Source organism: Elephas maximus, chromosome 6, assembly GCF_024166365.1.
Source record: "Elephas maximus indicus isolate mEleMax1 chromosome 6, mEleMax1 primary haplotype, whole genome shotgun sequence".
Taxonomy (NCBI): Eukaryota; Metazoa; Chordata; class Mammalia; order Proboscidea; family Elephantidae; genus Elephas; species Elephas maximus.
In genome coordinates, this window is record NC_064824.1 from 67,835,986 (window position 1) to 67,851,670 (window position 15,685).

Consider the following 15,685-nt stretch of genomic DNA (forward strand, 5'->3'; position numbering starts at 1 on the left):
GAGCCGTAGGGCTGGGGAACAGAGATTGCGCTTGCGCGGAAGCTGAGGCCGGGCCTGTGAGTGGAGCTGCACGCTGGGGTTGTAGACCCGCGCCTCAGCGAGGCTGAGAGCCCGGAATCACAAGAGCCGCGCGGACGACAGGACGGCTGCCAGCGCCAGGCCTAGGTCAGTAAGGCGTCTTCGGGACCTAGCCCGCTTGCTGTTCCCATCCCCACCTGGCACGGCTTCTCACGGGAGGCGATACCATGTTTATGGCCCGGCGCCCGCCTAACGGACGAACCGGGCAGGTGTGTGAGGGAGCGAGCCCTCAGCTCGTGTTTTCGGCCCCCAACGTCCTAGCCGGTCGAAAGTGAAGGACAACGCCCTCTTTTAACTATAGAAACCCAGAGATTGACATAAAATCTATTTATAAATCCTTTGGTTTTTGAGGCATGGTCAAGGGCTAGATGGGACTAAGTTTAAAAAACAGAACGCTTATGTTAGGACCTTTAAGATATTATACGAAATTGAGAGGGTTTTGGGGACCAGCCACAACTCTTAAGGACACACAGATCTGGCAATAATGAATGAGGGGTTGGTTTCAAAAAGATCTCTTTCTACCACATATGATGTGTAAATTGATTTCATTAAAAGCCAGTTGCGTTCAACACGCGCACATTAGGCAAGAAATTGAATCGCTCAAAATGAAAGGAAGTAAGGTTTTTAGTAAGTAAAATTCTAACATATAGTTGTACTATTTTTCTTTAAGTTTGTTATCAGATGCCCCAACATAATGATACTGGTGAGTATGGAAGGTTTAAAAAATACTTGTAGAGGAATTATTTTCTGCATATACACAACACTGGTGCTTTTTTAAAAAACGGGAAAGGTCAAAGATTTTACCTGACTCACAAGCTAACAAATTATCCTGCCACAATTTCATAGATGTTGGCAGTAGGCACAAGACTCCTGGGTCAGAGAGGAATTACTCATGGCAATAGCTGTAGCTACAGTATCAGCAATTTTGTGCCAGTTCCCCAAGCCCCAGTTTTCCTGCTTGACATCTGCATCTCTGGTTCCTTCAGGGAGGGAACACTTAGCTTAGGGAAACTGAATCTTTATTTTAATGAACATTAAGCATGCTTTTCAAGGCTGTTCACTATGTAAATATCCTTGGAAAAATAGTTCCGAATAAAGGGCAGTCAGGCCATTGCTTGTAAGACAAGCAGAGCCATGAGAGACTTCAGAAGAATTACCTCCTAACAAAAACTCTGGAATTTTAACTAAATTACTTATGAAAAGTATTGAATCTCATAAGATTTGATGTCAGTAATTTGCCATGTACATGGTTGTCAGATATCATTTGACTTTGAAGACCTGTTCCAACTCTTATCTAAGGATCCTCACAACCAAAGATGCCTTCCCATCCTTTTTTTCTTTGTTGTGAATTTAGGAAGGTAGAATATGCACTTCGATCTGATACAGTTTAAATTATTCCGGGGAAAAATGTTATTACAAAATCAGTGTAGAAAAAGTACAAACTACAATCGAACCACCCCTAACCCTACAACAGTACACATAGACATTTTTATACAAAAATGGGAATATACCTACTCCTTACTTACTGACTATCTTCATAGCCAACATTTTGCATTTACAGCAATAGTAAAAAATCTACTGACTATTTTGTGCATTAACGAGGTACACCTGGCAGTAACGAACGCTAAGGTGCGAGGCAAGAGTAATGCTGGCTGTGATGGTTAAGGTTGTATGTCAACTTGTCTGGGCCAGGAATCTCAGTGTAATGATGTCATTTGGCAGTTATGTAATGATGTAGTCATCCTCCATTTTGTGATCTGATGTTTTCACGTGACATGCTCTGTTTTCACATGACCTAGTCTTTGGAACCTAACCATATCAATAAGTGAGGAGTGTGTGTATACCATACAAACTGTTTTGTAGCTTTCTTGTTTAATTTAAATTTAGCATTTTAACTTATACTGGCAGAATTATGTGGCTTTAACATACATTTATTTAATCAATCCCTAATTCTTGGATATATGTAATTTCTATTTTTCATTATTGTGAAAAGCACATGGAGTTTTGTAAGACTGTAGAAACATTGCAGACATAATAAATATACACTATTCATACTTCTGGAGAGAATAGTTAACTGTTTTGGGAATTTTAATGAATTGATTACAAAATAGATTTTATATCTATATAACTATCTTTGTTCACAGCCTTAATTTTTGGAGACATTTTTATTTCAAGTACAGCACTAAATCCCTGAATGTTTATTAACTACAGAATATGGTAGTCCTCATTTTTTTTAATAATTTAGCTTTTGTGGTTGTTCTTGAAAATATGCACAGCAATACATCCATGTAACAATTTCTACATGTGTAATTCAGTGACATTGATTACATTCTTCAAGTTGTACAACCATTCTCACTCTGTTTTCCGAATTGTTCCACTACCAATAACATAAACTCACTGCTCCCTAAGCTTCCTGTCTAATCTTTCGAGTTGTTGTTGTCAATTTGATCCCATATCAATAGTTCTTTAGAAGAGCATACCAAGGCAGACATTCTTTACTTATTAAGCTAAACTATTGTTTGGTTTAAAGAAGACTTAAGGGGATATTTTTGGCTTAAAGTTTAAGCTTATATCAGGGCAGTAGCTTTGGGGGATCATGTAGCCTCATTGACTCCAGAAAGTCTAGATTCCATGAGAATTTGAGATTCTGTTCCATATCCCCCCCTCCCCCACCCACCTCCGTTGATCAGGATTCTTCTGTGGAATCTTTGATCAAAGTGTTCAGTAATGGTAGCTGGGCACCATCCAGTTCTGGTCTCATGGCAAAGGAGACAGTTGTTCATGGAGGCAGTTAGCCATGCATTCCATTTCCTCCTCCTTTCTGTTGCTACAAGTGAACAGAGACCAATTTTACCTTAGATGGCAGCTTGCAAGCTTTTCATACCTCAGGCAGTAGTCCTCATTATTTAACAACTAGAAAGCAAAAATGAAATCTAGAAATCTCAACATGATCAACCTAACACTCATGTAATAGTTGTTTCCATCCACAGGATAAGAACTTTCTTTCACATAACATTCCCTGTTTTGTATTTATTTAAGGTTTTTTGTTTAACCAAAATTTTGTTTCTCCATTGCCAATAGATGCTTTTCTGTTAGGAAACAGAGTAATTATAAGACAAAATTTTAATTTTTTATATACTTTCATTAATTTTAGGAGTTAAGAAGCCTCCATTCCTTTCCTCCAAACCAGAAGACTTTATTTCCTGCATACAAAGCATGGGATATGTTGGTTAGAAACAACTGGCTGGTGTTTAAAACTGAAGATTGTCATGATTATTTAACCCAAGTCCTGTGCTAAAATATGATTGATTGTCTTGGAAACACTAATTTGGGTAAGTATTTTTAATAATAATTTAATAGTTTATTTGTGCAATAATTAGGGTTTTCATACTTGAGAAATAAAAATGTATGGTATAAAAAGACTAATAGAAAAAGGTCTGAAATTAGAAAAGTACACTGTTAAAAATGAGTAAACCAGGCTTACGCATCTTACTATTTTGAGGTTAAGAGTTCAGAAATTTCAGTAACTTGTGGCTAATTAAATCTAGGCTTGAGACAGTCATTTAACCAATAAAGAGTTACTTTAAAATTTTTTATTTATAAATTGATTGCAATCAGAGTGCTCAAAAAGCATGTTTAATTCAAAATGTGCCTAGGTGCAGTACTAATGCGATTGTCAGCTATTGTTGTTTATTACATTGTTTCTGTTAGAAAATGAATTCTGTGTCTAAATACCTGGAAGCCAGTCAGGACACCTGGATTTGCCATTTAGAAATTCAACGATCCAAGTACCAGAATATTATCTACCATCTAAATTCAAATAACAGGAGATACTCCTCCAGCTTAGTCATTCTCCAGAAACTCTAAATGAATAGTTACTGTTATATGAGTTAAGAACTCTATTCTCACTCTTCACTGTACTAGGTGTATATTGTTATAAGCCAGAGAATACATGTGATTAAATGCCATGTTTTTTTTTTTTAATTGTGGTAAAATATATATAACAACAAAAAAATGCCAGGTTAGCCATCTTTAAGTGCATGATTCAGTGGCATTAATTACATTTTCAATGTTGTGCAACCATCACCACTACTTCCAAAACTTTCGTCACCCCAGATGGAAACTCAGTACCCCTTAAGCAATAACTTATGCATTTGCCTAGCCTAGATATTTCATATAAATAGTGTCATGCAATATTTGCCCTTTTGTGTCTAACTTATTTCACTTAGACTAATTTTTCAAGGTTCATCCATGTTGTAACATATATTAAAACTTCACTTCCTTTTATGGCTTCGTTTCTTTAATATTCCATAGTATGGATATACAACATTTTGTTTATTCATTCATATGTGGATGGACACTTGGGTTGTTTCTACTTTTGACTAATGTTCATTACGGCGTTATTCACAATAGCCACAAGTATTTGAGTTCCTGCTTTCAAGTTTTTGGAGTGCGTATCTAGGAGTGTAATTGCTATATGGTAATTTTATCTTTAGCCTTTTGAGAAACTGCCCAACTGTTTTCCACAGTAGCCGCACCATTTTACATTCCCACCAGCAGTGTATGAAGGCTCTAGTTTCTCTACATCCTCACCAACACTTGTTTTCCATTGTTCTGATAATAGCCACCCTAATGGGTATGAATTCATATCTCATTGTAGTTTTGATTTGCATTTCCTTAATTTCTTTGAACATCTTGTCATTTGTGTACCTTGCTTAGAGAAATACCTTCTAATATAAACAGATTAAGTAACTCACATCATAAGCAATGTGATTACTCAGGTATAGTAAGATTATTCAGTGCTACAGAGCTAAGCTGTCAATAAAAATCAATAGCATGTATAAATAAATATGTGTCAAATCTGTAGCAAAAGTTACATCATACCGAAAGAATTGATCTCCAGTTCAAGTAATTTAGTTTAGAATTTCATCAGGGAATTCTATAGTTATAACATTTCATTTAGTATTGGCATTTATAAATTGATTTCAAGTTAAACATCTTTCTAAAAAAACATTTTACATTTTGAAAGATTTCGTTTTATACTAAATTTAGTCACAATTTTGGTTAGTACACAGATAATCTATATTACTCATGACCTGTTATTTATTATGAGAGCTGTTGTAAATATTTTTAACTATTAAAACAAACATGGTTGCAGTTGATACTTTAAAGACAAATAAGACTGTAGGTGAAATAGGTAAGTACAGCTGTACAGTTTCATCTTGAGTTCTCAGCGTCATCCCCAATTAGAACACAATAATACTATGAATGTCCTTTTCAGATCTTGTTTTCAATCACTTAAGATACTCAAATATAAACTTTGATTCTTAGGAAAAATTATTTACATGGCATTAAAATGTTTAATCGTTTTTACTTGTTTTTATTCATCTGTTGTTTTAGCAGATGGCTTTTTCATGGTTAACACTCAGTAATATTTGTTAAATAAGTATAGAAGCTAAATAAAGTAAAATAGAGTATGTTTAGGAAATAATCTTTTTTTTCAGGGTAAACCAAATCTATTTCTGGAACCATGAAAATTTTGCTGGTTTTTGACTTTGACCATACAGTCATAGATGACAATAGTGACACCTGGATTGTACAGTGTGCTCCAGAGAAAAAGCTTCCTATCGAACTGCAAGAATCTTATCAAAAAGGATTTTGGACAGAATTTATGGGCAGAGTCTTTAAATATCTGGGAGACAAAGGCATAAGAGAAGATGAGATGAAAAGAGCAATGACATCAATGCCTTTCACTCCAGGGATGGTGGAACTTTTAAACTTTGTAAGAAAGAACAGGAATAAATTTGATTGTATCATTATTTCAGATTCAAATTCGGTTTTCATAGATTGGGTTTTAAAAGCTGCCAATTTTCACGATGTGTTTGATAAGGTGTTTACAAATCCAGCAGCTTTTGATAACAGTGGTCATCTCACTGTGGAAAATTATCACACTCATTCTTGTACTAGGTGTCCAAAGAATCTTTGCAAGAAAGTAGTTTTGGTGGAATTTCTAGATAATCAGGTGCAACAGGGAGTGAATTATACACGCATTGTTTATATAGGTGATGGTGGAAATGATTTCTGTCCAGTAACCTTTTTAAAGAAGAATGATTTTGCCATGCCACGGAAAGGATACAGTTTGCAGAAAACTCTCTCCAAAACACCTCAAAATCATGATCCTGTGGAATCATCTGTGGTAGTTTGGTCTTCAGGTGTTGAAATAATTTCTCATTTACAATTTCTAATAAAAGAATAATATCCATTGAAATGTGTATCAGTTAAGATTAGGCTCAGCTGCATATAACTAAAACTTCAAGTACCAGTAGCTTTAAAAAAAATTTTTTTTTTCTTTCACTTAAAAGGTAAGTGTCCAGAGGTAATATCTCAAGGCTGGTATATTCCTCTGCCAAGCACAGCACTTGGCTTCTATCTCATGATTCAAGATTGCTGTTCAGGCTGCGGCCCTCACATCAACATTCTGGCCAGCAAAGAGGAGGGTGGCAAGAAGGTTGCATCCCCTTCTTTAAGGAAATTTATCAGAAGTTGCACCCAACACTTCTACTTAACTTTCATTGGCCAAAACTTAGTTATAGTACCCCACCTAATTGCAAGAAAGGATGGAAAATAAAGCTTTTATTATAGTGGTTATTTTCCCAGGTAAAAATTCAAAAAGGGGGGAGTACAGAATTGTAGGCTCAACTAGCAGTCTCCACCAAAGGTGATTGATAGGTAGTTTTTTTTTTTTTTTTAAATAGGTAGCTTTTTAAGTTTATTTCCAGAGGGAATAGTCAGATATTTTACTTAGATATTTGTTTCAAAAACATGTCCAGTAGATAGAGTTCTTAAAAGTAAGCTTGAGCTTTATTCACATAAGAATAAAAGACTCCCAAATGTGTATAATGACACACTCCCAAGTCAGTATTTTTTTTTTAATTTTTATTGTGCTTTCAGTGAAAGTTTACAAATTAAGTCAGTCTCCCACACAAAAACCCATATATACCCTGCTACACAATCCCAGTTGCTCTCTGCCTAATAAGACAGCCACTCCCTCCCTCCACTCTCTCTTTTCGTGTCCATTTCTCCAGCTTCTAACCCCCTTTACCTTCTCATCTCCCCTCCAGGGAGGAGATGCCAACATAGTCTCAAGTGTCCACCTGATCCAAGAAGCTCACTCCTCACCAGCATCCCTCTCCAACCCATTGTCCAGTCCAAACCATGTCTGAAGAATTGGTTTTGGGAATGGTTCCAGTCCTGGGCCAACAGGTCTGGGGTCCATGACCACCGGGGTCCTTCTAGCCTCAGACCATTAAGTCTGGTCTTTTAACGAGAATTTGGGGTCTACATCCCACTGCTCTCCTACTCCCTCAGGGGTTCTCTGTTATGTTCCCTGTTAGGGCAGTCATCTGTTGTAGCCGGGCACCGTCTAGCTCTTCTGGTCTCAGGCAGATGTAGTCTCTCTTTTATGTGGCCCTTTCTATCTCTTGGGCTCGTGATTACCTTGTGTCCTTGGTGTTCTTCATTCTCCTTTGATCCAGGTGGGCTGAGACCAATTGATGCATCTTAGATGGCCACTTGCTAGCGTTTAAGACCCCAGACACCTTTCTCCAAGGTGGGATGCAGAATGTTTTCTTAATAGATTTTATCGTGCCAATTGCCAAGTCAGTGTATTTTAAAGATAGAAATGCAAGTTTTCATCGATCTGAGGCTTTCCCTTTTGAAATGAAATACAAATGAAATGCTCTTCAAATATTTAAAAGTTTTATCATAGCATCAGAGAATAGAACTCTGTATATGTGCTATTTTTATTTGGAAATGCAGTCTTGAGGGATACAATATATCATTTGTAGGAATTGTCAACATTTAAGAGACTATTACGAATGAGAATATTAGTAAAGTATCAACTGAGGTAGAAAGTTTTATAAATACATGCTAATTTTTAGACTCTCATTGTGTCTTAAGCGTAAATATCCAGTATGTAATATGATTTTCTTTTCCAAATTATGGGAAGCTTCAGAAAAAGAAGTATTTGGTATAATGGGGAAAAGGTTTGGTACTCTCTAAATCTTTTTTTTTTTTTTCTTTTTAAGTTTTAGAGTAAATATTTTGCTTTGAAGTTGATAGGTTAAATTACGTTGAAACACATCCAACTCTTATAGATTGTCATTTCCGTACGTGTTGAGGCCAGGGTCATACACAAGGGGAAGACACCACGTGAGGATCTGTCCACAAGGTAAGGAATGTCAAGAAACACCCAGGGCTAACAGCTGAAACAGACAACGATCTTTTCTTAGAGCTGACAGAACGTAGTCCTACCAACACCCTGAATTCCAGCTTCTAGCCTCCAGAACTGTGAGAAAATAAAATTGTTCTTTAAGCCACCTACTTTGTGGTATTTTGTCACTGCAGCCGTAGGAAACTAAGACAGTCATAGGAGTGAATGGAGAACTAGAGTAGAGGCACCGTCTGTCCTTCACATGGGACTCTAGGATAGCTGTGGTAGGCAGGATTCTAAAATGGCCACAAGATTTCTCCCCTGGTGTACATACCTTACAAAATGTCTGGGACTGTGAATTTGGTGAATCTTATTCCTGTGATTAGGTAATATAGTATAGCACCAAAAACGCAAACCAAACCCATTGTGTTAAGTCAATTCTGACTCATAGTGACCCTATAGGACAGAGACTGCCTCATAGGGTTTCCAAGGAGCACCTGATGGATGTAAATTGCTGACCTTTTGGTTAGCGGCCATACCACTTTACTATGCCACCAGGGTTTCTGTAGTATGGCACAGTTGACCTTAAAATAGGGTGATGAGCTGGGTGTCTTGACGGAATCACATAGGCCAGTTAAAAGCAGAGAGGTTTGTTTTTCCATCCAGTTGCGGTAGAGCAAGTTAGTGATTCGAAGCACAAGAAGAATTTGGCATGCTGTTGCTGACTTAAAGAGGGAAAGAGCCACGCGATAAGGAAAAAGGGTGGTCTGTACAAGGTGAGAGCAGCCCCTGGCTGATAGCCAGCAGAGGAATGGGTGCTTCAGTCCTACAACTAACAGGAAGGAAGTGAATTCCATATGTTTGGAAGAGGACCCTGTACCTCAGATAAGAACTGCAGCCTAGGCTGACACCTTGATTTCAGCCCAGTGAGACTCAGAGCAGAGAACCCACCCACACCGTGCCCAGACTTTGCTGAGATACCGTGAGATAATAAGTCTGTATTGTTTTAAGATGATGTATTTGTAGAAATTTGTTACCTAGCAATAGAAAAACCATTACAATAGCTGACCTCATCTCTCAAGAAATAAGTTGCCTAATTTTCTCCCAGCCCCCATTCTCACACCCATACATACATACACCTCTTTTGTAATTACGTACATGTTGGGCAGTCTCAAGGGAGCCCTGGTGGTGCAGTGGTTAATGCACTGGGCTGCTAACCAAAAAGTCGGCAGTTTGAACCCACCAGCCGCTCTGCAGAAGAAAGATGTGGCAGTCCGCTTCTGTAAAGATTGACAGCCTTGGAAACCCTATGGGGCGGTACTACTCTATCCTATAGGATCTCTATGAGTTGAAATACGATTCAATGGCAGTAGATTGCAAATCTCATGAACTGTGAATTGTTCTTTATTGCTCTGACTAGCCACCAAATGTTATGAAGTGTAAGAGATGTTAATAAAAATGGGAGTTTTAAGGGTGATTGAATTTTTCTGGTATTTTCTAATTTTTTATAATGTTTACACTTTTTTTAAAAGAAAAAAAAAAATTAAAGCAAGAACTCTTGAATGGTGGAGCATACCCCAAAACCATCTCCCAGTTAATGGGCCAGAGCTGAGCTGTCCAAACAGGACTGGCTACTAATTTTTTTTTCTTTTTATTCTTTGTGCTGACTTTCCCTGTGGGACTGGCTACTAATTTGCAATGCCCAGTCAAAATGAAAATGTGGCACCACTTGTTCAAAAATTAAACATTTCAAGATAGCAACAGCAGGATGTTTGTGAACATGGGCCCTGTGTCAAATACCCATAGAACCAGCCCTGTGCTTAGACCTTCTCCAGGATCTTCATGCCAAAGGCCATTTATTGCCTAAAGGCCCCACTCGCTGCTGCTTCTGTTTGGGTGGATATTTGCAAACTAACTTCCCCAGATGCCATTATTCAGAGCAACTGAATCCTGTCAGAATTTTCTCTTAAGTATGGGTGTACGTGTACTCTTTGACATAAGGTAGATTATTCTTAAAATTATTATACTGCTTTTCTCAATTAAAATTATAGCATGAGTATTTACTTTGTGTCAATCTTTAAGACTAGAATTTAGAATATTCACTTATTGCACTTTAAAAGGAATGAAGAGTTAAATAAATTTAAGCAAGAATTGGGGGGGGAATAATGATTGAGACAAAATGGTGAGCTTACAGTGAGGAGCTGTCAAGGAGTGAAAATAGGTGTGCCTAGAAGCAGATTTTAAAAGCAGTTTTTCAAGACATTGTTTTTTATACGATGTGACAAGCATATTGATTCATCATGGCAGCACCAAAAACCAAAACCCACTGCCGCTGAGTTGATTCTGAGTCAGCGACCCTGTAGGACAGAGTAGAGCTGCCCCATAGAGTTTCCAAGGAGCACCTGGAGGATTTGAACTGCTGACCTCTTGGTTAGCAGCCATAGCACTTAACCATTATGCCACCAGTGTTTCCATCATGGCAACAGCACCTGGAGGATTTGAACTGCTGACCTCTTGGTTAGCAGCCGTAGCACTTAACCGTTACGCCACCAGGGTTTCCATCATGGCAATAGCAGCAGTAAAATGGCTAATATCAGACTATCTTGAAACATTTTTTTCCAATCCCAAATAGAACTTTATATTGTGTTTGTCATAAATCTACATGTTATTTTCTTCCAGGTAACTATAATTGTGAGATAGAAATTGCTTTGACCTCTGATGGTAAGGCAATAGATACTACCATCCTGTGGATATTGCATATCTACACAAAAAATCTATCCCTTGACCAGATACTGTGCATAATAATGAAGAAACACATGATCACATGCTGAAAGCCCAGTTAGAAGAATAAGATGAACACCTTAACTAGGACCCATTATAGTGCAACTTAGCAAAATGCTGTTTACTACTAAGCACCATCAGTATCCTCATGGACAATATTACAGATGTCATAGGAAACAGAATTCTCCAAAAGACAGGTAATTTTGAGGTTCTCACTAGAAATCAAAGAGAAATGTTATCCCTTGCCTCATTTGCCGTTTAAGAATATGCAATCTGGTATATTCACTAATATGTAGTGAAGTAATAATAATAAAGTATTCATATTAAAAAAGAAAAAGAATAAAGAGTGAATGAAAGGCCCCTGCCCTCCAAAGAACTCATATAGCAAGATAAAAAGACAGGATTGGAGTGAGAAATAGTTACTATTTTAGGAGAGTAAGTAGCATTACTACATAAACTGTATAACTTGTTTTCTCCTCAAAATATCTTACAAAATATAAGTATTATTGCAGTTTTTTCTGGTAAGAAAACAACCTTGGCGAGGTCACAGAACTAATGTGTTGTTATTAGGTGCCATCAAGTCAGTTCCAACTCATAGCAACCCTGTGTACAACAGAACAAAACACTGCCTGGTCCTGCTTCATCCTCACAATCATTGTTATGGTTAAGCCCATTGTTGCAGCCACTGTGTCAGTCCATCTCTTTGAGGGTCTTCCTCTTTTTCATTGACCCTCTACTTTACCAAGCATGATGTCCTTCTCCAGGGACTGATTCCTCTTGACAACATGTCTGAAGTATGTGAGATGTAGTCTCGCCATCCTTGCTTCTAAGGAGCATCCTGGTTGTACTTTTTCCAAGACAGATTTGTTCGTTCTTTTGGCAGTACACAGTATATTCAGTATTCTTTGCCAACACCACAAAGGCGTCAATTCTTCTGTCTTCCTTATTCATTGTCGAGCTTTCACATGCATATGATGCGACTGAAAATATCATGGCTTGGGTCAGGCGCACCTTAGTCTTCAAGGTGACACCTTTGCTTTTCAACGCTTTAGAGAGGTCTTTTGCAGCAGATTTGCCCAATGCAATGCATCTTTTGATTTCTTGACTGTTGCTTCCATGGGTGTTGATTGTGGATCCAAGTAAAATGAAGTCCTTGACAACCTCAATCTTTTCTCCATTTATCATGATGTTGCTTATTGGTCCAGTTGAGGGGATTTTTGTTTATGTTGAGGTGTAATCCATACTGAAGGCTGTGGCCTTTGATCTTCATCAATAAGTGCCTCAAGACCTCTTCACTTTCAGCAAGCAAGGTTATATCACCTGCATAATGAAGGTTGTTAATGAGTCTTCCTCCAATCCTGATGCCCTGTTCTTCGTATATGCTGCATTCTTCTTCAAGTCCAGCTTCTTGGATTATTTGCTCAGCATACAGATTGAATAGGTATGGTGAAAGAATACAACCCTGGTGCACATCTTTCCTGACTTTAAACCATGAAGTATCCCCTTGTTCTGTTTGAACAACTGCCTCTTGATCTATGTACAGGTTCCTCATGAGCACAATTAAGTGTTTTGGAGTTCTCATTCTTCCCAATGTTATGCATAATTTGTTATAATTCACACAGTCGAATGCCTTAGCATAGTCAATAAAACAGGTAAACATCTTTTGAGTATTCTCTGCTTTCATTCAGCATCTATCTGACATCAGCAGTGACACCCCTGGTTTCACATCCTCTTCTGAATCTGGCCTGAATTTATGGCAGTTCTGTGTCAGTGTCCTGCTGCAGCTGTGTTTGAATGATCTTCAGCGAAATTTTACTTGTGTATGATACTAATGTTATTGTTTAATAATTTCTGCATTCAGTGGAATCACCTTTCTTGGGAATGGGCGTAAATATAGACCTCTTGCAGTCAGCTGGCCAGGTAGCTGTCTTCCAAATTTTTTGGTATAGATGAGTGAGTACTTGCAGCACGCATCTGTTTGTTCAAACATCTCAGTTGGTATTCCGTCAATTCCTGGAGCCTTGTTTTTCACCAATGCCTTCAGTGCAGCTTGGACTTCTTCCTTCAGTACCATTGGTTCCTGCTCGTATGGAACCTCCTGAAATGGTTGAACGTTGACCAGTTCTTTTTATACAGTGACTCTGTATTCCGTCCATCTTCTTTTGATGCTTCCTGAGTCATCTAATATTTTTCCCATAGAATCATTCAATATTGCAACTTGAGGCTTGATTTTTTTCTTCAGTTCTTTCAGCTTGAGAAATGCAAAGTGTGTTCTTCTTTTTTGGTTTTCCATCACCAGGATTTTGCACATGTCATTATAATACTTTACTCTGTCTTCTTGAGCTGCCCTTTGAAATCTCTGTTCAGCTATTCACAGAACTAATAAGTAATAAAAAGAGACTTCGAAACTACATGATAACCCTTGAAGCCATGGCTCCTGGATGCTCTGCTAACCCAGAACTGAAACTATTCCTGAAGCCCATTTTTCAGACAAAGATTAGATAGGCCTATAAAACAAGAAATAATACACACGAGGAACGTGTTCTTATTTACATCAAATGTATGAGAGCAAACGGGCAACTCCTGTTTAAAAGCAGGACGAGAATGCAGAAAGGGACAAGAACTGGACGAATGGATACAGGGAACCCAGGGTGGAAAGGGGGAGCATGCTGCCATATTGTGGGGATTACAACCAATGTCACAAAACAGTATGTATAAACTTTTGAATGAGAAATTAAGTTGTAAATTTTCACCTAAAGCAAAATTTAAAAAATTTTTTTTAATTAGATTTTTAAAAAACTATATGATATTGGGAAACCCTGGTGGTGTATCGGTTAAGTGCTACAGCTGCTAACCAAAGGATCGGCAGTTTGAATCCTCCGGGCACTCCTTGGAAACTCTATGGGGCAGTTCTGCTCTGTCCTATAGGGTCACTATGAGTCAGAATTGACTCGACAACACTGGGTTTGGTTTTTTGGTTTTTTAACATGATATTGAGTCAGGAGACCTGAATTCTAGTCCCAGTTCTAACTGCTAACTAGTTGTGTGACTTTGGTAAATTATTTCAGTTCTCTGGTATTCATTTTATTTCCTATAATATGATTGGAATTGGAATACCTTACAGTTCTAGCATTCTTTAATTTTAATATCATAGTGAATTTAAATGGTCTCTAGGTCTGACTACATGAAGCTTTTTGAATCTATCCTTTAAACTAAGTCTTCTATTTTTAAGGTCTTTAGGAGGTGGCTTTCATTTTACTACAATTTAGAACCATTTGGGAATCAACCTTGGTCCTAATTTTTAACATATTAATATATCACAGGTTTAAATCCTCAATGTTTCTTAGTTTTGTTTCCTTTTAACTAAATAACTGTAATTTCTTTATCCAGTCCTCAGAAATCTATTTTATTTTCACAGCTTTCCTCTGATCTACTCACAAGTCCTCTCTGACCTTCAAGATTGTTTCTAAACTGGACACATTTTCAAGAATCAAGTCACTGATTATCCGTCTCATTTTGCTCTTACAGGCATTGTCTTTCCCCTCTCTTTTTCCCCCTCAGTGTACTAAAGCAGTGCTTCTCTGGGGATCATGTTAAGATGCAAATTCTCTTTCAGCATGTCTGGGGTTGAACTTGAGACTCTTCTGCCTTTCCAACAAACTTGCAGGTAGGGCTGGCTGATGCTGCTGGCCCATGGACTAAACTTCGAGGAGCAGAGTATACTTTAATGAAATGTGCCTTGTTAAAGAGGTTTGTTAATAGCCTAAAACTCCACAATCCTAAATAGTAGCAATTCACAGGATTGTTTTGGTGCAGTGGTGTATTCTTTTTCCAGAAACGCTCCAAGGGCATGCCTCAGTTCTTCGGGGCAATTACAAAGACTTCAGATACTTAGATGACTCTTGATTGTCTATCCTGCTGAATCTAGCTCTACTTCCTATAAAGACAATAAGAACCAGAAGGCAATCTTGACTGGCCTATAGGTCAGTCCTGGGTGCCATAGAATCTGAAATCCAATTCAAGCCCTAAAAGTAAATCCAACCAAACCCATTGCCATCGAGTCAATTCTGGCTTATAGCGACCCTATTGGATGGAATAGAACTGCCCCCATAGGGTTTCCCGGGAGAGGCTGGTGGATTCGAACTGCTGACCCTTTGGTTAGCAGCCGTAGCTTTTAACCACTGCGTCCCCAGGGCTCCATAGTCCAATCAGGCCCCTCTAAATAAATAGCCAAAGGTGATAATGTTCAAGCTTACCTACCTCAGAATAACTTACCGTAGCTCATGTGCACTCATCAAAGAGGAATTACTAGACACATAAATAAACTGCTAGAGAGGGACCTGGTGTGGCAAATGACTTAATGCAGGGTTTCTCAACTTAAGCAGTATTGATATCTTGGGCCAGATAATTCCTTGTTGTGGGGGCTTTCCTGTGCATTGTAGCATGTTTGCCAACATCCCCCCTGGCCTCTACTACTCAGTAGCGCATCCTCCAAGTTGTGACAACCAAAAATGTCTCCAGACACTGACAGATGTCTCCTAGGGAATAAAATTGCCCTCATTTAAGAACCACTTACCTAATGCTTAAAAGTCCATACTTGGGTCAAGTGAAGAT

The 15,685-nt window shown here is 38.2% G+C and overlaps 1 protein-coding gene and 1 pseudogene across 1 annotated transcript; both read left to right on the top strand.

Moving 5' to 3' along the window:
• Positions 1–8: 8 nt before the first annotated feature.
• On the top strand, positions 9–6,854 carry PHOSPHO2 (phosphatase, orphan 2). The gene is made up of 3 exons (XM_049887394.1): positions 9–165; positions 3,233–3,410; positions 5,583–6,854. Exon 3 carries the CDS (start codon positions 5,609–5,611, stop codon positions 6,332–6,334), a length of 726 nt encoding a protein of 241 aa, XP_049743351.1. The 5' UTR covers positions 9–165; positions 3,233–3,410; positions 5,583–5,608; the 3' UTR covers positions 6,335–6,854.
• A 3,899-nt stretch (positions 6,855–10,753) lies between these two features.
• LOC126077769 (39S ribosomal protein L42, mitochondrial-like) lies at positions 10,754–14,271 on the top strand (annotated as a pseudogene).
• Positions 14,272–15,685: the final 1,414 nt, after the last annotated feature.

Bases quoted from the DNA above. Each gene is read 5' to 3' on its own strand.
- PHOSPHO2 (XM_049887394.1), top strand. From the start codon at position 5,609: ATGAAAATTTTGCTGGTTTTTGACTTTGACCATACAGTCATAGATGAC.